This window comes from Haemaphysalis longicornis, unplaced genomic scaffold, assembly GCF_048455015.1.
Source record: "Haemaphysalis longicornis isolate Haplotype H1 unplaced genomic scaffold, Haemaphysalis longicornis Haplotype H1 scaffold_4, whole genome shotgun sequence".
Taxonomy (NCBI): Eukaryota; Metazoa; Arthropoda; class Arachnida; order Ixodida; family Ixodidae; genus Haemaphysalis; species Haemaphysalis longicornis.
The window spans coordinates 68,411,418-68,438,021 of NW_027526361.1; the positions used below are offsets into that span (position 1 = coordinate 68,411,418).

General features: G+C 48.1%; 1 protein-coding gene across 1 annotated transcript; it reads left to right on the forward strand.

Annotated features, from left to right (window-relative positions):
* Eif4b (eukaryotic translation initiation factor 4B) lies at positions 1-22,545 on the forward strand. The gene is given in 14 exon segments (XM_077707036.1): positions 1-163; positions 891-1,031; positions 3,137-3,321; positions 3,388-3,504; positions 6,797-6,842; positions 6,918-7,037; positions 7,881-8,072; positions 10,176-10,310; positions 11,354-11,466; positions 11,468-11,640; positions 11,718-11,862; positions 13,745-13,805; positions 20,405-20,559; positions 21,122-22,545. Coding segments are annotated over 14 exon segments (1,662 nt in total). The 5' UTR covers positions 1-150; the 3' UTR covers positions 21,188-22,545.
* The last annotated feature ends 4,059 nt before the right edge of the window (positions 22,546-26,604 follow it).

The following is a 26,604-nucleotide window of genomic DNA, read 5'->3' on the forward strand; positions in this document are numbered from 1 at the left end:
GCTTACCAGCAAAGCTGCGGTTTGCGCAAATATCGTACTGTAAACTCCTCTTAAATCTATGTATTTGACTAAATGTGCAAGTTTCGCTAATTTTGGACTAGACTTCGCAATTTTCGCCCGCAATATTAGCATATCGTGAAAGTATTCAACATGGCGTCAACTGGTAGGTCAATACGTGGGGGTTTTATTTTAAATAATTTTTCGTGTTTTATAATTATCTAGCAAACTGTTACGATGTTCGCTATCAGCGTTTTGTGTGCGCATTTCCCCCCGCAAGCAGTTAAACCAGTTAAGCGTGGTTGCAACACTGGCGAGGGTAGCGCTCATGCCTTAAATATGGTATAGTAACCGGGTCGTGGCGGTGACGAATGTTCTCGTGGGCCCGCCATAAATTCCGCTCGCCGTCGTTATCACGTGTAGTCGCTTCTCTAGTCGGTTGTTCGCCCAGTGCCTAACGAGTTCAACCGCCTTCCAAGCGTGTCGTTGTTGCGGGCAATCCGCTACTTGACCGTCACCAAGAGTTAGGCCTGCTCGTGGATCAAAGGCTGGGGGCGAGCGTGCACAACGTGCTCGTTCAGCGTGCGCTCGTGAACGCTCAGCGCGCGGACTCGTATTAGACATGCCAGGTAAAGTGGAACTCGAGCTTCCGCTCAGGGTTAGGGCCGCTGCGTGACAGTTGGACGTGGACTTTTATGCCCCTGTTGGGCCAAATTACCCTAGTAGTTGGTTGGCGCCCATCACTTTTCTTGCGCGTCGGATTTCCGGAACTGGATCCGATTATGAGACCGGGCATCGTCGAGCTGCCAAGATAACGTTACTCGTGGCGCATACGTGCATTTTTTTTTTTTATGTTCACGGCCACCTCAACGGCGTGCGCATTTCTCTTGCAGGAAAAAAGCATAAGGTTAAGGGGAAGACCCTCAACCTGAATGACTTTCTGGGTACCGATCAGGATGCGCCTTCGGGATATGCAGTGGTCAACACTCGTCGCATCAACTGGGCGGACACCATGGAAAATGAAGCTGTCGACGGTAAGCCACCTCTCCGTGCTGGCGGAGAAGCGTTAACGCCCGTATGCCGACGTTTCGGCACACGTTAGGGGTCCCCAGGTGGTCCAAGTTAATTCGTAGCCATCCACTACGGTGTGTCTCGTAATCCCGGGTGTAGCTTCAGCGCGAGAGACGATTTTAAGCGTTTTGAACCTCGTGGTGCTCGGATAATCACCGGCGTGTGTTTGTATTTTCTCTCTGGATGCGTTGTGTGCGCACGCTAGATCGGATATCCTGATTCGATTTTTTGTTGCCGATTTTCTTCTTGAGCGTCCCTTCCCGGAACATCGCGCTCGCTTCGTTTTTTTTTTCTCAGCGAACTCGCTCTACATGTATCCCAGATGCGTAATTTACGAAAGAGCATGTTTGAAACCAGAGGCACTAACATGAGCTCATCGTTAACACTTGCACCCACGTGATAGTAAGGAAACGAATTCTCGCATGTTAAGATATTTTATGTGTATGTGTATATCCCTCCGTTAATTCAAAAAAGCCTCTTTTACTTGCCACAAATGTGCAGCTTGGTACAAGATCAATCCTGCTCAAAAGTCAGTGTGCTCATTCATTAAATGTAATATAGTACTAATACCCCTGTCATACCCGTGCCACACGTACACGAAAAATGACATTAAATGCTTAATGCCTTAAGTTTTAATGCCATTAATTTGCTGCTACACGCAAAAATCTAATGCCATTCGCTTTAATGTCATTTTGGTTTAAGGAGTTCCGCACAACTCATTTACCTTCGCGAACGCCTTAAATCTGCCTACTCTCGATCGCGATGAGCACCAATTGAAGCCACCGAAACTCTCAGCACCAGAGTGTTGATGCGGAAATGTAGCTAAACTTCGAAATATGACAAATTTTTGTGCACAATTGGTGGCGAAGTTTTGAAGAAGACGAAGTTTACTAGAACAGAGGCAAAAGTAAAAGCATCGCGTTACTCTTTGTGTTAAAATTTTTCGGATTTGGCTACCGCTGGCCGGCGACGGCATGCTGAAGCCACTTTTAGAAACGGCCCCCACCATTTTTAAGAAAACACTATTTCTCATAAAATTTTCTTTCGCAAAAAACAGTTTTAACGCTTCTAAGATGTTTTTCTCTACATTAAAGACTTCTAAAATATGAGTGAATTTCTTTTTAGTCATGATCACCATCATGCCTAACACATTTAATGCCTTTGCGTTTTCGCGTGTAGCACGGCCCGCGCAATTAATGACATTTGTTATCTTAAGGCCTTAAACACTTAATGTCATTTTTTGTGTACGTGTGGCACGGGTACACGGCAGATCTAATGACATTTACAGCAAATGTCATTCGCTCTAAATGTCATTAATTCGGCACTACACGAGAATACCGAATGACATTCAAGGCGAATGACATTTACCGGCTAACTGAGGTCCCGGACCTCAGTTACACCTCAGTTGGCGGTCGAATGAGTAGCCTCGACAGCAGTAGCGCGTCCCTAGACAGGAAAATTCAGTAACAAACCAAAGAATACTGTTTCTAAAAACTGTCAGTAAACTTATATTTTCTTTTTTGTATTGTTGTTCTAATAAAGAAAGACCAGCAAGTACTAACAAAAAAGAAAATCTCGTCCCCAGTGCGCGCGCTACCCTAATCCGGATTTTTTGCAGACTTGTCTCAGCTTGAAATGTCTACTGATGTCACCTAAATCGGTGGTTTTCTTGTATTTATTTAAAAAAAAATATTCCTTTGTTACGTTTTTTAAAAAAATATTACGTGTGAAAACATTCTATATGCGCTTGAAATGTAATTTTGCAGTTTTGCGAGCTCGCTAATCGTCACCGCTATCACAATCAAATGACATTTGTTCCGCCGTGTAGATCCGCATGGCCGAGCCGAATGTCATTTACAGCTAATGTCATTCAGTTTGAATGACATTAGATTTGCCGTGTGACAGGGGTATAACAAGCTTCCCTTCATCAAGGGCCATTATTATAATTTGTTTGTGGAGAAGCATGCCACGTGACCGTTTCTATCATTCTGTTCCAGCATTTGGTCATATATATTTAACACGTCGTTTCGTCAAGGCTGAGAATGCTCTTTGTCTCGTTGACTTGCAGAGAAGTTTACAATCGACTACAAGAAGGATGAAAAAATTATCCTCCCCACGGCACCGAAGGCAGCACGCGGCCCCGACGTAGACATGTCACGAGTCCCCAACCGGCCACCCTACACCGTCTACCTCGGCAACCTGCCGTACGACGTCTGTGACGAAGATGTCATCAAGTTCTTCCGCACCTTGAAGGTGAGTTGAGCCGGGTTCACAAAAAAACGATGCCTGATGCCAAACTTCTTTCTTCTCCCACTTTAGGTGTCTTCAGTGCGCCTGCCTCGAGAAAGCGGGGACAAGGGACGCATGCGAGGGTTCGGCTACGCGGAGTTCCCCGATAGGAGCACCCTCCTAGAAGCCTTGGCGTACAACAACGAGGCAAGTTGCTTTTTCTTCGTGCGCTTCCGACATTTGTTTTGACGGTGCAAAGCTATGTAAAACTTTCGGGCTACTTCTGCCTCTCTTCCTTTGCCTTGTGAACCTTATTTTTCATGCAGTTCACATCTATTTGACCTTGCCCTCGGCAACAGCATCTGTAGTACACACACCTTGCAAAAGTGACTTCTCAACACGTTCCCTGCAAAACTCTTTTCCTTTTTGGACCCTAGATTCCTGTCTGTCATGGCGCACCAGTTTCGCTGCAACTATTTTGTTTCGTTGTACATGTCTTTCTGGCGCCTCTGCACTTAATTGGTAGTAAATTTCTAGTTATTGCCAGATTAAACTAGAATTTGATGGTTATGAGTCGATGAGAGGGCTCTTGCACCATCGTTCCTGTAAATTTGTAATTTGCTGCCCTTGACCATGAACTCTGCGAGACTGCATTTAACTGCTTGCTAGCAGAGTTAACCTGTACAGCAAAGGCATGAATAAAAAAACAAATTGGTATTAACCATGAAATTGGTGAAATTTTGAGAACTGATATATCATGGAAACACACTGAAAACCAGTGAGACACCATTATGGCAGCTGATGCGGCAACCGTTAACAGGACGTGGCTTACACTTACGCTGAATAGTAAAAAAAAAATTACATGCGTTAAACTGCGACATGTCTATTCAAGCGGCTCGTTCAACAATGTTCACTTTGAGGCACTGTTGGAATAATTACGATTTAGAGATGTCGAAACATGGCAGGACAAGAAAGCAAGTTCTGCACACACATCCGTGACCTGCACTTTCACGGCACTCCTTGTTGGACAAAAAAAAAACCCTCTTTGTTCCATGGCGCCCTCTGGGCATCGAAGGTGTTAAAATAAATAAATGCAGCCGTAAATATGATTCACTTTAGTGTCCCTTGAAAGGCCTCAGAATTTCTTCCCCCTCCACCATGTGAGTAGCCATTTGAACCTAATAATATAGTCCCATGCTTAGATTGTGTGACCTCAAAATATCTAGGCCAACTATCACAGCTCTCCGTAGACCAGATAACTAAGCAACTAAAGATTATTTGCCCCTTTCCTGCATTCTTGGAGGCACAGTCATTTTTTTTTTTGTCAGAGCTTGTGTTGTTTCAACGATATTATTCGGAGTGGGTTACTGGGGCACTAAGAAAATGCCAGCCAGCTGGCAGCATTCCAAAGAGCTGGTGTTTGAGCTCTGTTTATCAGTGTTAGGCAGGTTTATAGCTTCCTGAAGGGTTTTTCTAAGCTTGAAAAAGGAAAGTTAAGGGCTCCTTTAACTTGCCCGCAATGCACAAGAGCTGAGCGCCTCTTTTAACGGTTACCCGCCACGGCGGCTCAGTGGCTAAGGCGTTGCGCTGCTGAGCACGAGGTCGCGGGTTCGATTCCCGGCCGTGGCGGTCGCTTTTCTGATGGAGGCGAAAAGCAAAAATGCCCGTGTGTATGAGATTTCGGCACACGTTAAAGATCCCCAGGGGGTCAAAATTAATCCTGAGCCCTCCACACGGCGTGCCTCATCGCCTGCGTTGCGTCGGCGCGTTAAACCCTACAATCAATCTTTCAACGGTTATACTGCTATTCTTTTACGATACCATTAATCACTGCTTGGGCTGTACAAAGAAAAAAAGACTCCTTCCCATCAGTGTAGTTTTTGTTGAGCAAGTTTGTTTTCAGTTCATTGAGAACTAAGCTGAGACAGGATTAGGACTTCTAAACAAACCTGCAGGTACTGGGCACTCGCTGCACTTTTAATGTTGAAATTTGCGACTTATCAACTTACGCAAAGTGTCCGCTGGAATGGCCTTGGCCTATGTATCTATTTATGGTTGAAAATAAGAGAAAGATCAGGGAAATCTGTTACAGAAGGAGAAAGTAACTTTATTCCCACAAAGAACCCCTACTCTGGGGCTCCCGGGATAGTCAACAAAGCAGTCTCTTACAAGAAGTGAAGAATTAGCCTTGTGCACCCAATGAAGCAAGCTTCACCCTTTTTTTTGTGTGTGTGTGTGAAACTGTCAGCAAAAAGCACTAAAAAATGCCACATGGCATGTAAATGTTTTAAAGCAGGTTCATTGTGGCAGTTTGTAAAATACAAGCACAATTTTGAGATTCAAAACCACGTGGATCATTATAAACGTGATGGTTTGTTTTATGTGCCAATGGCCTGAATTTTTGCTGTGAAAACCCTTGATGTGATTGGTGAATTGATGACATAGTTTGGCCACAGTGTGGCAAGGCGCTGGGGCATGCAGCTTGGTTAATAGATAGCGTGCATTGAGCATTCCCTGGCACGGAGGCACTATGGTGCCACAGTGCCAGGCCTCCGTGTTTGTGGTGTGGGCAGTAAACTATGATAATGTTACGCTCCAGTCTGGATGCTTTGGGGGAGGGGGCTGTTGAAATTTGTGGCCCTGCGTCTTCCCGCACACTAAAAATGCTTTTTTTTTTTTTCTCGTACTATTTGAACTAGTGGCTCCTTACTCTTTCATCTGCAAAAGCACGTGAAAATGTGGATGTAACAAGCGCAGAACGTTTGCATTCACTCAACGTCTATATTTGTTGTTTAACAACATCAAGAAACCCAGTTTCTCTCTCTCTCTCTCTCTCTCTCTCTCTCTCTCTCTCTCTCTCTCTCTCTCTGTGCAACAAGCACTAACTTTCATTCGCCCGTGTGCTATGCCTGTCATGACTGAGAGCTGCTGCATGTGAGAAATGAGCTTTGTGGAATGTGCGATGCCATGGGTTAGTCTCCCTTGCTTCTTCAGACCTTTGAAGTTGCTATCGAAATCACTAGCAAACGGGAAGGTTCTGTAATCCGGCAATGGTGACCGTGCACATCAGTGTAGCCTAGATTAAACTAAGTGCTTAGATGGTAGACAGTACTGACACTTAAACACACTCAGAAAACATCAAACTGTAGCGAATGCCACGCTTCTATATGCACATCACCACGAACATGCAGCCCCAGCGTTGTGAGGCATTTGATTGCCCAGAGCGGGACCTGAAGACCCATGTATAATCCAGAACGGCTCGTAAACATTGTAGAACTGCTTGCTGAATTAATGAATATTACAAGCATATTGCATCAGCTCCAAAGTGAACTGTTCATTTTACTGCATTTTTATTTATTTTCTGGTCTAACGACTGGAAATAAGTGAACAAAATGAAACATTCCTGAAACGCAGTGATTCCTGCCCACTCGCCTTCCGTCTCTGCTTGCTTTATTAAACGTTTGTTCTCTCTCTCTCTCTCTCTCTCACCACTTTGCAGAACTTAAAGAACCGGTCCATCAAAGTGAGCTTAGCCGAAGAGCACGGTAAGTGACCCATTAGTCAGACACTGTCTGACACTGGCACTACAGCCGCCTGTTTTCCTCCTCTTGCCCCAGCAGACAATGAAAGCAGGGAACGCGGAGGAGGCCGGGAGATGGGCCGGAGTGACCGTGAGCTGGGTGGAGACTGGCGGTCAATGCCCAAAGATGACGGCGATGATGACAGGAGGGAGTCGTCATGTAAGTTTGGGCCGTGGCCTGTGGTTTTTCTGGTGAAGACTCGTGTACCGTATTAGTTGGACTACTCCAAACCTGAAGGTACAAAAAAGTGGACACATTCTGCGGAAAAGTTCACCACAGACGTCTAATTTCCAGTGCCCGTCTCTCATCAGGACTCGCACCTCCATAACTCACTTGTAGCAGTCCCAAAAATCTCCTCGAGGGTCATAAATGTTGTTCATTACACAATAGGGCATCCAAGACCCAGGGCCTTTGGTTTTGTTCACAGTCCTTGGCATGCGGCCTCAATGGCAATGTGACCGGTAGCAATCTCGTGCGAAGCTTGGGAGTGCAGTCTGCCACCATATTCTCTAACTCGGGGTGTGCTTCGCGACATCCTCGAAATGATTCTACCCAACGGTGACACGACAGACGTTCACAAGGTTTAGGTGCTTTACTCGGGCACTGCAAGCTGGCGCTGGGCCACCACCGTATTGCCCTTCACTTAGTGAAATCTTCTTACAGTTAAATCTTCTTACTCGCATCTTGATTGCAATAGTTTAAAGTACTGCTGCCAAGTTTCAGCCCACATCCCGAGTTTTGGCTCAGTGCAAAGCACAGAGAGCACTAATGAAAAGGCACAATAAATATCTGTGCGCAGAAAGTAGCTCTGTGTTGCAGGTGATAGCCGTAGTGTGGCAATCGTGCTCTTGTTACCAGGCAGGACAATTCTCTATCTGCCAGTGGCTGCTGAATAAAATGAAGGGGCAACCTTAGTACAAATTTTTTTAGGGGGCAACTCTACCGATATTTTCTGTTTATGCAATACATATATCTCTTTGTGTTTATTCTGTTCCACCACAGTCGGAGGCCCTCCACGCAGCTACGACGACGATGGCGGCTTCCGTAGGAGTAACTTTGGCCGGGACCCTGACCGAGCGTATGACTCGAGGGACCGACCCCGTGGGTTCGGCGACCGTGACCAAGACCGCGGCTACGAGCGACGGGGCGGGACCGGGAGCAGCTACGAGAGGCCCAGGGAATATGACCGCGGAGGTGAGGGAAGGAGGGTCTTTCTCACCTGAAAATGCCCCTCAACCTACTTTCTTGCGGTCGCCAGCCCACTGCTTTGGTTGGGATGAGGCTGGATCTGTATGTTGATGGGTACAGAGCAGTATTTTTACACGGAGGTTCGAGGTTCGGATTTAAAGAAGTACTGACACCAAATTTTGACTCCTAAAAAATGTTATAATTGGCTTCAGTAGTTTGTGCAGCTGCCTCACAGAAATTTTTTGCAGCAATCCGAGGCCGGAATCGCATCGAAAATCTATTTTAATTGTCCCGGCCGCAAGCTACCACAAATCGGCAGCACTAGCGAAATCGCTATCGGCGTGACGACACATTAGCCTGCGTATCTGGTCAGTCGTTTTCGGAACCAGAAATGGTCGGCTGCGCTGCTGTTGTCGGTGGTCTTCATTTCGGCAGGAGGCGTGGGTGTACCTCTGTGAGCAATGCTTGTAAAACTTTGCACACTTTGCGTGTTCGACGTCTTTGCTCTTCAGTTCGTGGCCAGCGCATGGTGTTCTCTTGCACTGGTGCGGAAAACTGCGCGGTGTCTTATCTGAGCGGCCTGTGCGCGTTGCCGAGCTCGCCAAAGTTCTGCTACGGCAAGCTCACGGAATGGAAGTACTGCTCATTGGAAGCCTGTCCCAGCAAATGGACGTTGACGCCAATATGCATTATTTTCCACGCAACGGCGTGCAGGAACTGTCGACGACGTGCAGCCGCAAGAACTGTCGCCCAAGCCAGCGAGCAGTATTTGCTTGTTGGCTGCAGTAATAGTGGATTAGGCAGTTTTAAAATAGGGGAAGCTGGTGTTGGGGGGGCCCCCGAGAAGTTAGGGGAACCCAAACGCAACGCTCTCGCACGTGGCCAGTTTCAGAAGAGGGACGTCCCCACCAGCACCGCAACGTTTGCGTTGCTCAGGTCAGCTTGGGTGTTGGGAACTTTAGGCTTAGCATCGCGGCAAATATTTTATCGCTGCTATCTGTACAACTGTGAAGGACCATCCCTTACACAATTTTTCACTGCATTATCACCCCCTTTTTCGCATAGGGAACTTTATTTTGGCAATAACTGCCGTTTCAGCAATCGGTGACCAAGACATCTGCCGTGGCCTGTTTTGATCCTACTGCGCAGGTGGCGCCATCTTTTGGCCGCTCGCCGCACCAGTGCCAGGTCGGAGCGCCGAACCTCCGCTGCCACTTAGCGTAGGCTTACCATCACGGCAAATATCTGATCGCAGCTTTTAAATTCAGCGCTGATAACACCCGCTAGCACAATTTTTCACCACACTAAGTTCTACTTTCTTGCATGTGGAACTTCTTTTCCGCAATCAGATTGATTAGAAGAGTGGCGACAAGCTGTTGCTATCACGTTCTGCGCCTGTTCGAGCCGCAGCCATATTAAAGAACGGTCTATGGCTGTTGTTCTGTCTGTAAAGTTGTTCTGTCTGTCTGTCCGGTGGCAGCGACTCACCCGAGTCTGACGATTCAGACGGCATGTCGACTGCGTGGGCGAGTACGGACCATGTGCAATCGTAGCGGATGATGCAGCAAACGTCCCCGACGTCATTGAAACTGTGATTTGAATGGCCATTTGGCGCGCGACGACCGAATTTGAAAACTGATTGGAATAAATGCGTTGGTTCTTGGTTCGGTTTTTGTAATTACTGGACCAATAGGTATTCTTTACAGCATAAAAACCGAAATCGAGAAATTTAGTGTCAGTACTGCTTTAAGAATCAAAGTTATTGCTAATGTTGTGGCTTCACCCACAGGATTGCTGGTCTTTTGTTGAGCCAGTTATTATAACCCTGGCGTTGGGACGAGGGGGGGCTGGGGGCAGCTGCGGTATTTCTGAGGACTCGGATCTTTGGAAACAAGCACTTTAGCAGCTACCAAACTAAAATAGGGGACAGTGGGGCTGACTGACAGGGATATAAAATTCATTCACATTTTATTGCTGATGTCCTCTTGGCAGTTTTTCGTTTTTGTAATTTGACAGAGGGCTTAATTTTTACAGCATTTGCATTTTTTTCGTGATTTGTGCACTGCTGCCTTGGGTGTTTGGTCCTCAGGATGTTCTTTCCTTTTTCAGGCTATGGTGGCAGGAGGGAGTTTGGCAGCAGCTATTCTTCAGAAGGACGCGGTTTCCGAGAGGGCGGCGGCGGAGGCTATCGAGACAGCTACCGGGACGACCGTTATGGCGGCGATGACCGGGATGACCGTAACGGTTAGCAATCCACTCTGCCAACTTGGTAGTCCAGTATGCAGGCTGGTATGAACAATACTGGGTGCGCAGCAGTTCTGCTCATTAGCTTGAATTTTGGCTTGTGCATTATCTTGCATTGGACTTGTGCTGGATGGCTCATTTGTAACTCGAGTCGAATTCGGGAGGCAACCGTTGTTCACACAGTTTTACAATTCTAACGTGCTTCCTCTTTCTTCTTTTTTTGCACATGCGGCTAAACACGTAGCAAGCGTTGGAATCATGTACAGTTGAACCCCACTACAACGAACCTTGCTTCTAAGTCCTCGTCAGCTAGCCATAGAAGTCAATGCAAGGAAGTCCACCACAACGAACCGTTTGTCTGGCTTGTTTGATAAAATGTTTGCTCAGTGGGACTAAAAACTGATAATTGTTGGTACGTTTGTTATCAAATAAACACGGCGTAATTGCGCACCACTCCTTTTTAACATTGCATTATGCGGTCACTGATGCGGATAATATACAGGGCTGTTTTTGTTGCCCTTCCATGGTATGTTCGGGCAGAGTCTGCCTAGTCAGCGAATTTCCGCTTCAACGAAGTTTCTTGCACGTCCCATCAATTTCGTTGTAGTGGGATTCAACTGTAATCAAAAATCTAGCAGGAACCACTGTGGCACCAGCTCGTCATTGCAGTAATGAAGTAGTGACGTGCTGTAGTTGATCTCTGCTCAATACTAAAGTTGGAATTGGAGAGTGGATGCCCCAGAGATCTGGAGAACGGGGCCCAGATTGTATGTGTTTAAGATCTGGGCTGGCTGTGTCCTCAGGTGTTCCTGCCAATGTGGCACTGCATTCTACCACGGTTTAAGTGTTCTTGCCAGCTAAGTATCAGTGTCTTACAAACCTGCTTGTGTACACTGTGCTTGGGGCTTGTCGATGAACCTTTGCTCATTTAAAAAAAAAACATTTGGCACTCCCTAGAGCATACGAAGCATACGATAGGTACGGGGCGACGATTGTGGCAAGGCCACTTGCACACTGGCTCCCCGTTTTCCCTGCTGCCGCAGCAGACTCGGGCCCGCCGCGGGAGCGCAAGAAGCTGCAGCTGAAGCCCCGCTCGGTGCCCGCGGGGGAGGAGCAGAAGCAGCCGGAGGCGGCGGCGGCCCCCCCCGCAGCAGCAGCAGGCCCCCTCCCAGCAGTCGGCACCCAAGCCCTCGGCGGCGGCCATCTTTGGCGGGGCCCGGCCCGTGGACACGGCTGCCCGCGAGCGCGAGATCGAAGCGCGGCTGGCTCGGCAGCGGGAGGAGGAGGAGCGCAAGATGGTGCGGGACCGGGATCCCCCCTTTCAGGATAGGTACTGCTGCTGCTCTCCCCTCCCCCTTATGCTGGTGGTGGTGACTGACCCCTCTCTCCCCCTGTCCGACGACGCAGGAGAGACGACCGGGTGAGGCGCTCGAGTGTCGGCTCGGGATCGGGGCGGTCGCGGCGCTCCTCGGAGTCCGGCGGCAGGGACTCCTATGACGAGGGGGCCCGGGAGGCCGCCCCCCGGCAACCGCTCTCTCGGCAGTACAGCAATGTGAGTGGCAGTGCAGCCCCCGCGTGGGCTGTATGTACGGCACGCCCTCCTACCGCTTTACTCGAAGTCCGCCACCAAACTCCACGTGCGGGCAGCACAATTTGATCAGGCAAGACAGGCTACGCCCGTTACAACAGACCCTCTTAATCTGGAAAAAAAAATGTTCACTGTATTCGAAGTATGCAGTATCCGAACAGGGGAGGTGTATGAGCATAAAGTGAGAACTTTGACCAGTATTGCATATAAATCCTACAGAGTTCTTTCTGCGCGCCTGCAGCATCTCTGCACAGTGTTCACGCGGGGGGAAAGAATCGGCAAATGCTGTTTTCGAAGATTAGCACCAGCACTTGAAAAAGGCCTAGCGCGTTCGGTCGAGTGCGTAGAGACGCACGCTAAACATTGAAAATAAAGCGGCAATGTAACAGGAGCAATTACTAACCAGCTTTAAAAATCATTCATTTCCAGCAGTGTTTACGCAATAATAAATGAGCTGAAGTTGTTTGCATATGTGTGTGTGTGTTCACTTGCAACGTAACCGATGTGAGGCACTGTGGAAAAAATAAAGTGGTACATAAATGTTTTATTTTATTCCAGGCTTTAAGGGCATAGCCGGGGGGGTGTAGGAACACTCCCCGAAATTTTCTGAGCAGTGCATTTCTTTCTCTGTCTCCTCCGCATCGGTGTAAGATTCAAAGACAAATTAAGAAAATCAGAGAAGGAAACGAAATGTTTGCATTTGCATGCACAGGGAAATGTATATCGCAAAAGATTGGTGGCTCGCCACTGCCAGGCTTTATACAATATTGGAAAAAAAAAAAAGAAAGCATATGCCGTATGATTTATACGTGAATAAAAAAAAGCAACAAATCCTACAAGAGCTGCCTAATATTACAATGCAGTCCATCAGGCAACTAAGTACGTAAACAAAACACTCGCCCTTAAAAACTAAACGGGGCAGAAAAATACAAAAGATTACAAAGTCTAACCATCTTGCTGCTGCTATGGTTCTGCCATTTACAGATTAAGAAAATTTGTCCTTGTAATCTGTGTTCGCACCCCGCTATGTGAGTTTTCGGGTTGATTTACTTGAAAAATTGGTGAAATCCGACTTTTCTAAACAGGCTGGCAGTCTGCAGCACCAACATTAGTTGGAGCTGCCATGCAGGGGGCTTTTGTACTGAATCATTTTTGTTGTGTGACAGCTCTTCAGTAACAGCTCACCAACCTTGATTCTAGCACATTGTAATCGCAACAAACTGACAGGGAGCGCCAGTAAGCGTCTTCTGCCAAGCTTCGTTCTAAGCTCTGAGCAGATTTCTCAGCTTTCTGGGCTTGTGGAGAAATCTTGTGCCAGATGCAAAGTCACACTTTGGCAAGGTTTCTACATCACACAGGGGGGGGGGGGGGGGGGGGGGGGGGGGGGGGGGGTTATTGCCTCCAATAATGTAAAACCACCAGATTTTTTGGAACAGGATCGTCCAAAATCGTGCCACCTAAAAAAGACGTTTTTTAACATGCAAAAGTGGTCAGTTTCCCTGGGGTCTTAAAATATACACTGGGTCAGAGGGGGTCTTAATTGTTCCCAAATTCAATTGTGCTTCTGAATTCTGAAGAAAGGTTTCAGTAGGTCACTTTGTTACGGTCAGACGTTGAATCTAGTTGGAGGACCAGCAGAGCGTGACTGATAGAACTGTGATGAGCAGGCAGGTGGGCTTCTCCTCTGACGTCGTTCAGGTGCACATGCTCTGCTGTACCTGCACTTGCAGCATGCGAAAGTACAGTGTATTTTCACTTGTTTGTAATTGGTGGGAGCAGGAATTGTGGACCAAGCCACACCTTGTTGACAATGCACCGACTTGCCGTCCTTTGTTCTTGCTTGCAGGAGAGTGACAAGCATTCTCAAAGCAGTCGGCATGGCCCAGAGAGAGCCATATCTCCACGGGGTGAGTGCCTTGCAGTCGGGCAGAGTGCACTGCCCACGGTGCTGCTGTAGGAAATATTCGTTGGAGCAAGCATTTGAGTCACCAGGCTGCATGGGCGCTTAAAAAACAATGGCAGTGAAGTGCACACTGCAGTCACAATTTAAATTATTTATCCGATGTGCTTTAAGGGGGGAGGCTACCCTTGAAGGCTAAGTTTTTTGTTTCTTGAGATATCTGAATGAAATTTTCAGGGTATTGTTATGGCATCAACATTAGAAAAAATGCAAAGTTTCATTGAGCTACGGAGGTTAGTTCTCAAGTTATGAGGGAATACCACGGTGGTTTGTATGGGCTTCTTATCCCAGTCCTGAAATGAATTAGCCAAGCGTGCTGCGACTATGAAATTCGTTATGGTTACTCCTGAATATGTACCTCAGGGCAAGACAGAGCCCTTTTTCTAAATTTTTCACCAGAAAAATTTTAGCACAGCACTAAAATTAGTGTTGCTGATCAAACATGCAAACATGATTTTGTTCTGATTTTTTACAAAATCAAGAGACAAAAATTTTCAGAAAACGGGTTTGTCGTGCCCTCAGAAATTTATTAAGGAACAGAATAAAGAAAACGGGATGCAAATCTGACAAGCACTTCTTGAGATATCACGGGATAAGCAGTCACAGAAGGGAAAAAGTTCATTTTGAGAAAACTGCCTTTAAAGTTTGTGTACACATTTTCACTTCTAAAAGGACCCCGCAGCATAGCTAGAGGGGTCTTGGCACACCGTCTTCCTCCTCTGTTGCTTTTCCATCTTCTCCTGCTTTCGTTTGCTGGCCTTGTTCATGCGCGGGGCGTCTTTTTCAGCAGCTCGCTGGAGGGCTAGATGGCCTGGTGTGACGAGCCCCACAGATGCGGATATTTCTAGAGTAGCCCTGTAGCAGCCCGCATTGTACCTCAGCATGGCTTCATGCAGTGCTGTCTCGACAGAAATCAATGAAACATGCTGCTCCATGTGCATCAGGGACCACAGGACTATTCGCATGTGCGCTAAGCGAAACTTCCCACCTTCACCTGTAACGATGGCAGGCACAGGGTAGGGCCCCGTGGCTTGGAACTTCCTCTGGGTCGCCAGCATAGCACCAAGTTAGTTTTGAACAGCAGCACGTTGTCTGTTCGCTGCCTCGACCTCCTCGCGTGTTAGGAAATGTGTCTCCAAGTGAACTGTACGCGACACGTTCCCGCTTGTCGAGGTTGATGCGAGACCGGAGACGGAGGCCGCGGTCGCCGAGGTCGATGCGCTCGAGACGCCGGACACACTTGCAGCATCGAAGTCTTGCACAGAAAGGGCATGAGATACATCGTTGGAAGCGGTGACACCCTTGTTTGGCCATGCAAACGAGCTTCATGGAACGCTTCCGCGCACCGAACGCGTGTAGCGTCCTGAACTTCACTCTGCGCATTGTGTCCAATCACACGATCTGGGAGGCTACTCGGAACTATTGAAGTACTTCAGCAATCGTAAGCACGGCAAAAAAAACTAAGTAGAATGAGTGGACAAGTGAACGAAAAGGTGGTAAACAGTGACGCAGAACAACAAAGGAGCGGCGAAAAGCAGACAATGGCGCGGGGAATCTGGTGGATGCGAGTGGCGCAGCGCCGCCGGCCGGGGACAAGCGCGCGTCATTACTCGTAGCAGCCAATAGCATTCACGCGTCAGCTTGCTTGCCCGAACAGCACGCGCACGGTCCAATCGTAGCTTCACACATGGGATGCGGGAAACTCGAAAGTGCTGCGAGTCCCCCAGTGACAAGCGTATCACGCCTCGGCCGCCAGCAGTAATGGCGGGGGAAAAAAAGTGCAAAAATCCACAAACAAAACAAGATATGGCATCTCTACGGAAAGCAGCATGGCGGCTGCGTTCGCGCGAAATTTGGGTCCGTTTCGCGTTTGCTCGCACCTCGGGAGATGCTACGGCTAGTTATATATTCGTTGTTTTTTTTTTTTTTTTTTACATTTTTACGATGAATTAGGAGCTGATAATTTCAGAAAAGCTAGTTTATGACATATACAACCCAAGTACATGGTTTTCCAAAAATTGCTTATTTCGCGATTTTTCGGTTTTCAAAGGCCGTGTCCCCCCTAAGGGGACATGCTCTTCCAAACAAATTTTTTTTAATAATGAAGTTAGGAGGCTGAAATTTTCACATCTTCTAGAGATTGAGCTCCTCTGGTCATATATGCAATCAGATTTTGAATAGCTGCTCCGGATAAAATGTTATGCAGCATGACTTGCAGAAAAATGGCTTTTTTGTGCACACTTTCCTTCATAGTAAAAATTTTTCCTGAAACTTTTAAAATAGCCTAGGTGGTTCCTTAGAATCTGCAGAGTGCACAAAGCTACCTGAAAAAGCCTTATATTCATTTTCCTCACCACGAAAAAAAATGACTGGTAGTGAGCCTTTTCTTGTTCTGTATTCTTTGTTTTATGACCGTCAGAAATATCTGAGGACCCAAATTGCATAATGAACAAGATTTGTGCACTCTACGTGTTATAATGAACATCTGTGCAAAATTTCATCGTGATACAACAACTTTAAGTGGGAAAATAAGTGTGCACAAACTCAGAAAACGGACAAAAACATCAAACTGAGAAAAACGCAATTGAAAGTTTATTTCTTTGGCAGATTCAGAAATTCTTGCTCAAACAACATGAAACTTGGTGGGGATGTAGTCTGAAATGTCCACATTGAGGTACTAAAACTAGAACGCTCCTGCTGCATAAGTTGCACCCTCGCGGTTCTTGCGGGTGGAGTCCTCGGTACAGGTCCATTTCACCAGGCTGTGGCGATGGGACCTAGCCGCAGCAGTCAGCCTGGCAGACATTGCCTGATCCTCCGCTGGTCACTTGCACAGCTTAGTCTAACCAGTTCTTCTGAAGTGAAGATTCCCAGTTCTTGGAGAGCTTGCTCAAAGCTAGTGTGGCCCCTGTTGAACCACAACACCGTGAGAGCAGTGGCAGTCTCCACTACCGTATTTACTCGCATAATGATCGCACTCGCGTAATGATCGCACCCCTGAAGTTCGTCGCCAAAATACGACTTTTTTTATTTCCCGTGCAACGATCACACCTTGAACTTGGCGCAGCCATATGTGGTATGTGTGCCAAGTCTAGCTGACGATGGTCGTGCTTATCTATGTTTACTCCTCTTTCAAAGCAGACATGGCTACGTTATTGCCGTCGACTTGCCGATATTAGCAATATTGGCAAGCGTGAGTTCATTATTGGTGCGGAAGAAACTCTCACTAAATGCACATAATGTACTCACACGACAAAAAGTGTCTTAGGGCGTCTTTGAGAAAGTTTTCTTAGTGTCTGATGTCCCGCACTGTGACAGCAGCAGTCACTTATTGTTCGACCTGTTCTCACCTCGCAGCAAACTCGTTCCGGTGCGTTCCGTAATGCATGAAAACACTGCATTTTGCGCCACTTTGCAGCGCCGGCGGGTGGGGGTCCGTGGAGTTTTGATGTCTTTATTTATTATGTTCAAAAGACCTATCGTAAAAATTCTTACCTGCTGTAGCTTGCGTTTGCTGCGCCGGAACTTTTTGCGCAAAAAATTTACCTCACGTAATTAACGCACCCCCTAAATTCGCATCATATTTCTCAAAAAAAAGTGTGATCATTACGCTACGGTACAGTGAACTGCAGGTTGTACCATACCGTCTTGTGCCATATGCACAGTGCTGCTTCTGTCTCCATGGATGAGTAGTCGACATTTTTTTCACACACGGGCATGAAAGGCTTGCCACACTTCCTCCTCTTGCTTATCAAGCTTTTGGGGGTGGCTGCAATCTTGACAGTAGTTTGACAGCACCTCAAAATCCAGGCAGAGACCAGTGTCGAGAGAAATGGCAGTGCCAACACAATTCTGGCTTTTGTGTCCTCATTTCTGCCAAGTACAATCAAACATCACACTGACGTCAGTCTGACCAGTTTGCAACTCAGTTACTTGCCTTGCTTCAGCATGGTTGTCAGAGACGACTTCTGTGGCCGCAGCATGAACTTTACTTTCTTGGCAATGTTGTGGAACGTCTTTTGGTGCAGTGGTTTTGGTAGACCAAGAATAGCACAAAACCTGCACAGCTGATCGTGTCCGATGCCAACCGCGCGTGCAGAGAGTAGCGCTTTCCCATTGATGGCAAAACTATCACGGGGACTTCCCCTGCAGAGTTCCGGGTTGCGGCCTCCGCGGCCGATGGCGGCAGCGCGCTGCGACGAGTAGATAGAAGAAACCACTCCTGCAGGGCACTCTTTGTTTTCGCAATTGAGTTCCAGTACCAATGCGAGGCCCTTCCGCTTGTTTGCGACCTCAACTACGACGAGTTCGTACTTCCCGCACATCTTGCACACGGTGCCGCTCACAAGGTCACTCAGACCGTCGACTTCGGAGATAACTGCGCTGGCCAACCCGTTGCCGACCCTTGCTCCCGTTGCTGACTGTCTCCCTGCCTTGGAAGGCTGAAGCTTCTTCGATGCGTTCACAAAGCTGATAGTGTCACTGATAAAACCAGCCTCGCCTGGTTGAGCCGCGCTCGCAACGCTTGAAGGTGGGTCGCCGTTAGGCCTCGCCGTGCCGGCGTCGGCTGTAATCGTCGCAAGGCCGCGCCGCTTCCGCTTTCCCTTGTACGGGCATGAAGCCCGGGACTTGCGGCGATGAAACTCATGCTTCTTCTCACCGTTCATGATTAACAACACACGATAGAAAAGATAGCGCGAAGTAGCGAACGGAATAACACGGGCGATGGCGGCTCGCAAGCGGCGAGAGCCAATGGTGGTCCCGATTTCGCGTCACGTGATTTAAATACCCAGTGGGAGCTCCCGAAACAAGCGGGAAGAAATATTATTTTTTTATTTTTTACGCGGAGATACGAAGCTGGCGAGCGGTTTGATTGAGAGAAGAAGGCTTTGTCTACCTCTCTCAAGTGACTGAAATGGCGGCCAGCCGCGCTGCCGTGCAGCAAGAACTCTCCAAGACGGCCGAAATTCGGCTTGATTGCGTGATTTCTAGGCTCACCGCGAGTCATTCAGACACGATTTTCACTAAGTTCTCGTTCGTATTTCGTTTTCATTTTTTTTTACCATGAAAGAGGGATAGTCAAAGATGATAATGCAAGTGAAAACAAAAAAACAACATATTTCGAAAAAATGGCGATTTTTCGACCCGCGTGTCCCCTTAAACAGGCTCCACGAAGCCACTTCTGCAGTTTGCAACATCGCGGATAGTTGTGCTGAAGTGGTTGTCTGGCGCAGTGGTACCTGCTCTTTTCTATTTACAGTAGAATCTCGTTGCTACCGGTCTCACGGGACCACAAAAAATATCCGTATGAACCAACACAGACCAAAAAACTGAGCCTTGAAAGAAAGTTTTCATTTATTTCTTTTCTTGCTTCACTCGGCTTGCGATTTTTTTTTTTTTTTTTTTTTTCTTTTCCTAATGGGTGGGCTGTTGTTGATTTTTTTGTTTGTTTGTTTGTTTGTGTTTGCTCACGATAAGTGACGCGCGCTGCTCCTCTCTGTCGTGTCTTACGACTTTCCGCAATCTTGTTTCACTGTGTCCCCCCCCCCCCCCTTTTTTTTTCTTTTTAAATCTTTTTTCACTTTAACTTCACACTCGCGGTGCCCAAGCTCGCTAACGCCACAGCAGTCAAGGCGTGAACCACATGGCGTGTTTTTGCACACGATTCGTGCGCATCGGCATTGCTCGTGCGATCTTTTCATGCCTGCGTCGATGATTTTGCGCCCACAGCAGCTTCTGCCTTGGTCAGATGATGACGTGCAACGCAAGCGGCAGTTGGGGGAGCCTGACGACTTGCACCAATGGGGAGGCGCGCGCCTCATGGCGGCAGTTTTGAAGCACTCGAGACAGCCGGCTCGCTCCGCCGGAGATAGCTTACCACCCCGCCAGATATTTCATGGGCGCTTTCACTGGTGGCGCGGATGATGTTTTATGGTACCGTTTTTGCCCACATTATCAGCTCCTTTACCGCACAAGGAACTTCGGGTGTGCCTTGAGTGGAATTTCAAAGAGCAGTTAGAAGTGGTTGCTCGAGCGTCCCGCACCACTTTGCAGATGAAGCTGCCACCGCCGCCCGCGCCACAGTAGCCGCGCCGCACGCAGCATGCGGGTGGTTCTACGGCGGCGTCAGCGGGTCTGTGGCATGGGCGGCGCATTTTTGTGAGCAGAAAACAGCCCGGCAGTTCCTGGAAAAGTGTCAAAGAGGGGGGAGAGAGCCCGTACGTCGCCGTCGCTTGCTTGTTCGTCAGTCGGGCGCCTCGCCGGCTCGTTTGTATCATCCGCCGGGCCGCGCAGGTCCGTTCGTAACAGCCAAATTTTTCTCATTGCAAACAATGCAATTTTACCAGGACTTCTCAGAAATTCGTATTATCCTGAAATTCGTATCACCCAGGTCGTATCATCGAGATTCCACTGTAATTCATTTGCGACCCGTGCGGCGTACTGGCCAATAGGGCAAGTGAGCCTGGCAATGTGTGCCAAGTCGTTTATTAAAACCTCTGGTGGTGGTACGTGTGTAATGTCGTCGTCTGACGTTCTCCCCTGCAGGCGAACAGAGGGACCTAGCAAGGCGGCCAGCTGACCGCGCGCAACACTTGGACAGTGGGCCCCGGGACGCCCACCCGACTCGCAATGGCGGCGACCGGCCGCCCTCCAAGCAGCAGGACTTCACCGCTGGCAGGGACGATGGTGCCAAAGAAGTGGTGAGTGATCACTGCCTCCTCGAGAGCAAGGCAGGATGGCTTTTCCTTGATCAAGTTGTTCTGAGAATCGTCGGAAGTTTGTTTCGCCCAGAAGCCATTCCCAATAGAGGGGGACCTAGACTATTCTGGAATTTCTGGAGAGGACTATTGATTCACTGGCTGTAAACTGAACGTTTGCTCATTTGACCTTAGTCATTGATGGCAAGCTTATGTTGGAGCACAAGTCTGCTTTATTAGACTGGGACTTCATTTGCTTAGTACTGCAAGCTTGCTTCATCTCTGCTTTCATGGCAGTATGGCCGCCAGCAGTGTTGCGATTAGTAAAGCTGCCCAGCTGAAATGCATTGCATACAGTAAGGCTCAGTGCATCAAGCCCCACTGAGGAATGGGCGATCCGGTGGGCATGCAAGTATTCATTCCTGATTTTGAATCTGAGATGGTGAGGCACAGTAGAGGTCTGAACGAGTGAACTTGCTTTCTAGTTCTGTCTCGGTTGTTCTAACGAATGCGAGTTTGGGCATTGGCAGCCTCTCCCTAAGACGGTTGCCGTCCTCTGGCGCAGGTGTACACAAGCAGGAACATCTATGCCCACTTGCAGCCAGAAGATGGAGGCGAAGTTTCTGACTGAGCTCTGACTCGTGCGGCTGCAAAGACAAAGCCGACCATGATGACGATGCCTGTGCACCCTCTTCTTCACTCGGCCGGCATTGATCACCTAGTGACTCTCGCTGCTAAACAAGTGCTCTCCCCTCTCTCTCTCCCGCTCTTCTTCCTCGCTTGCCTTTTTTTTTTTTTTTTTTTTCCACTTAGCTGCATTCCTTCGTTCTTTTTTTTTTACGTTCTGTGCATGTACCATTTTACATTTCTTCCACTTTTCTTTTCCTTTTTGTACCTTGTTTAAGTGACTCTTCCATTCGCTCTATAAGGACAACTTCCAAGACGTAATGATGACACTGCTCCCGCTAGGTTTTTTTTTTTTTTAATAATATTTTCTCCTTTTGTATGTACCATCATGGGACAGCTTGATGATGCAGGCCGCCTGTGGGGGGGGATCTTGCAGCCACCCTTTCACAAACAAAACAATGAAACGAGCCCCCCTCCTGTGTAAGCGTATCTTTTTAACAGTAATGTATGCAGAGGGTTTAAAGTACCGAAGATCTAGTTTTCTTTGTATTTATTATTATCCTAGCCTCGTGTCAGCGCTTCTGTGACCCGTCTTCTACTGGCGCGCGCTTGAAGCACTGGTGGTCCCTCTCGTTTTGTCAAGCTTTCTTGGCTTTTTAAGAAGCAAGCTGTACATAAGAACTGAAGCATGCCCCGACTTTCTTTCTCCTTCCTCCCTTTCCCCCTCTTTCTTCTTTTTTTAAGGTGTGGTGCGAATTTTCGTAGCTAGCCGTGTCGGACATTGCATGCTTTGTGATCAAAATCTGGTACTGGTGGCCAATCACAGTGCTGTCTTGCAAATAGCATTCTTTTAAGTAGGAAAATGGACTTGCTTGTGAAATTTTTCTCTTTTCTCTCGGTGTGCACTGATGCGTACAGTGTATTGAACATACTCTGAGACATGTACATACCTGAGTAGTTTTTCTTCTTCCTGTTGGCCGTTGCTTGTGACAATAAGTGTGTGCGGCCCGAGCGGGGAAGTTTCTCGAAGAGGCCTTCTGCTGTCGACGCAGCATTTTGGAGCCCACATGCTGGCTTTTCTTGGCAAGCCTGACAGAGAAGCTGGTTGGTTGGTGAGCTTTTTGTAGGACAGAAAGAGGGATTAAAAAAGCTACTGAAGGTTTGTAGTTGTCTGGTAGAGAGAGCAGTGTACATAACTTTTTAATTGAGGGGCTGATCGGCCCTTAATGTAAGTGTGCTTGACCCCGCGATTGTATCACGAGATGCGTGTCTTTGGTACCACGAAGAATACGCCCGCTTTCCTTCCCTTCTTCGGCGGCTGGGTTGAGAAAACAATAAAGTAACTGCTATGCTTGTGAACAACCGACTGGGTTGAGTGTCTGCCGAGGTGAACAGTAAAGAGGCTTGTTTAGCAAAGTGTCGAGAATGGTGTGTTGTTGTAATTTTTTTTTGTTTTCTCTCGTAATGATTATGTTGGCCCCAAATGGGCAGCATTGAAGTTGCTCTATGTAGTGCTAGGTATGAAGATGGTGAAATTGCAAGGCTCTTGATGATGCCGATTAAATTTTGAACTTAAGATTGTGCAAATAGTAAATAGTTAATAGCATTGCTAAAAGAGAGAGTGCAGCCTGAGCCAACTAACTGTTGCAACAGCTAGGTTTTGGCGTATGTTCATGCTGATAGGTTAGCTATCTAGTTTAGCAGTGTGACTGAACAGCGGAACTGCAGGGTGTGGCCATCTGCTTTTTTTCCTCGTAACTTCTTGAAAACCTGTGTGGCAGCCTATTTGCACTGTTATCAATGTATGTGCCAGGAATGATCAATACCCAATCTTCAACAGTAGGTTACTTAACACCTAAGTGGGGAGAGAGATTATTCTAGATAGTACTGCTCATAATGTGTAATGAGCCTCAAGGGTTTGGAGTTAAGACAAGTGCCATGTCAAATGCGGAAGGAGATTCTTTTCAGTGTTGGTTTATTGGCGATATGTGGCAGAGTCAGTAGTGGTAAAAATGCACCCAGTATTCAAAAAATTTGGCAATTCTCTTGGCACTAAATATTGGGGGAGGTAAGATTTAATACAATACCTATTGTCTCAAGAAGGGGTGAGAATTGCCCAAGTGACAGCCAGTGATGGCAGGAAGGAACCAACCTTCGACCAGGTTCCAGTGCTTGTAGCTCAGGTGCTGCCTTGGAACAGCCCAAGCTGACCAAGCACTAAAAGTCCAGAGAAATGCAAAGTCAAGAGATGAGATTCCAGTTCACTATTTTCATAAAAGGGCTCAGCTATGGTTGTGTGCCTCCTACAGAATCATTGGAAAGGCGTGCGGATTTCTGCAAGCTGTACAACCTTGGGCATACGGTATTGCCTCTTCTTTTTTTTATCTCTCAGCACCTCTGAAGTTGGTTGAGTGCAGCGCAGCTAATACCGCAGCAAAAACTTGAACACAGGAACACGCTATCTCTCGTTTGTCTGCTTTTGGCTTACGACGCGTGAAGTCTGCACTGCAGCCGTAGTGTGCTCTTTCGAGGCTTTCCATGCAAGACTTCTTTTAGGAGCCAGCCATGCCGTGACAGTATAACCCTTGCTGAATACTTCGAAAAATTAATTCTCGTTTCTGCCACCCTTGGCATTGGACCACTTCGATCTGACACATTTCGCACTCCTCCCAAGGGAACCCCACAAGGATCAGTTATATCACCCCTCTTCAACATCGCTCTCCTCAAGCTCCCACCTCTCCTTCAAACCATTCCTGGCCTCCACCATGCCCTATACGCTGATGATTTAACTCTTTGGACGACCACCGGATCTCCTGGCACACAACAAGATACCCTACAACAAGCCATCGACACCATTCTCGCTTATCTCCACCCTCGGGGCCTCACGTGTGCCCCCAGCAAATCAGCCCTCCTCATCCTCCGCTCCCGAACTCGTGGGCGATGTCCAGTTCCCGCACCCGATCCTGCTCCAACAATCGGTTTCACACCCATTCCTAAAGTACACACCCTTCGTATACTCGGAGTCCAATTCCATCAAGATGGCTCTGGCGCTGCAGTTCTTCCCCACCTTCAAGCCACTGTCACCCAACTTACCCATCTCATCAAGCGCATCACAAAGCAACGTCAGGGCCTCAAAGAAGACGATACAATACGACTAATTCAAGCACTTTTAATTGGTCGCATCACATATTCCACCCCATACATCGCCCTCAAACCCAGAGAACGGGAGAAAGTCGATATACTAATTCGAAAAGCTTTCAAAATTGAACTTGGCCTCCCCGCTCAAACCTCTACCTGTCGTTTCTTCCAACTCGGAATCCACAACACCCTTGAAGAACTCCTGGAAGCTCAACGCATTAGCCAACTCACCAGACTCCTCCTCACCAGCACCGGCCGACACGTCCTCCAGGTTCTCGGATACCCGACCCCACCTGCTTCACAAGCCCTTCAGCGCATTCCATCTTCAATCCGGTCCCACATTACTGTATCCAAAATTCCTAACAATATGCACCCAGAATTCAACACACACACAACTACAAAGAAAGAAAGATGCATTTATTCACAGACACCTATTTGTGTTGTCGTTGTACTTGATTGCTAGAGCGGATCTCAGCTTTGAAATTTCGTGTCAGTACTCCTTTAAGCGGGTGCATTAGCCCTTCCCACGCCCGATTCCTGGCCAATCCCCCACGTGGGTATGTGCCATGCACAGACACCTATTTGTGTTGTCGTTGTACTTGATTGCTAGAGTGGATCTCAGCTTTGAAATTTCGTGTCAGTACTCCTTTAAGCGGGTGCATTAGCCCTTCTCACGCCCGATTCTTGGCCAATCGCCCTAAGTGGGTATGTGCTAAAGAAATTAGGAACTCTTCTTGGCCAATCGCCCTAAGTGGGTATGTGGTGCGGGCGGACGGACGGCGGTGGACGCGTGATTCAGATTACTTGGCCAATCGCCCTAAGTGGGTATGTGCTAAAGAAATTACGAACTCTTCTTGGCCAATCGCCCTAAGTGGGTATGTGGTGCGGACGGACGGACGGCGGTGGATGCGTGATTCAGGGTCGCTTAAAAAGTGCATTCGCACTTAATAACAGATTCCCAGCAAGCCTGCCGTAACATTCAACGTGGACGCATCTCACTTCCTGCATTACGCATACTCGCATCAATCAATCCCCTCCCCGACCTGTACATCGTCTGGACCCCTGGCCACTCGTCCCTCGAGGGAAATGAGGCGGCTCACGCTGCTGCCCGCGCCCTTCCACACCGGGCATTTCCCTCAGGAACAGAACCTACGGTCCAGCCTCCTCCAACTCCCGCTGTTCCATCACGCTTCCACGACATCCTGCACCATTATCGCAACCTTCGCCTCACTTTGCCTCAACCTCGCCCTCAACTAACCAAGGAGGAAGCAGTCATCTGGCGTCGATTACAAACAAACACATATTACAACGCACCCAACGCACGCTATCTCCCCTACCCAATACACCCTCACCTGCCAATTCTGCCCCTCTCTTAATACTACCTACCACATGGTGTGGGCCTGTCAAAACACCCCATCGCTTACCCCCAATCCCAGACCTTCCCCAGAGCAGTGGGAGGGCCTGCTGACCAGCTCCCGTCACGCTGACCAGATCTTTCTGGTCACCCGTGCCAGGGCTGCAGCCAAGGCCCAAGGGTACCTGGACTGAGGTGAACCCACCCCACCGAGTGACGGCTCAGCCACCACCGTCTGCTCTAATAAATGTTTCTTCTCTCTCTCTCTCTCTCTCTCTCTCTCTCTCTCTCTCTCTCTCTCTCTCTCTCTCTCTCTCTCTCTCTCTCGTTTTGCTTGAGTGAGCTGTACAGCAGCAGGCATGCGAGGTCTACTGTGCGAAATAGGGGTTGTGTTTGGCCCTCTGGTGCTGCCAGAAAATGCACAGCTCAAGGGACAAGTGTAGTCTAGTAGAGTATCGTTTTTACTGTGTAGGTAACCGACACCATTTCGTTTCTTTGTGTGGGCACACATGGCAAATCTCTGCTACCGTCCCATTGCATCTGTGGACCAGAAGCGTCCATTGCTGGGTTTTTTAAGTGCGATGCACTTCTTAAGCGACCCTGAACCTGCGTCCACCGGCGATGTCCGCATAGCATACCCACGTGGGGGATTGGCCAGGAATCTCCTCGTCTTCCTTGGCAACGGGGGGAGATGGGCGCGCGCTGCCTGGCCGCTGACATGGCACATACCCACGTGGGGGGTTGGCCAGGAATCGGGCGTGAGAAGGGCTAATGCACCCGCTTAAAGGAGAACTGACACGAAATTTCAAAGCTGAGATCCGCTCTAGCAATCAAGTACAACGACAACACAAATAGGTGTCTGTGAATAAATGCATCTTTCTTTCTTTGTAGTTGTGTGTGTGCGTGTGTGATCTCTCTTTCGCGAACAT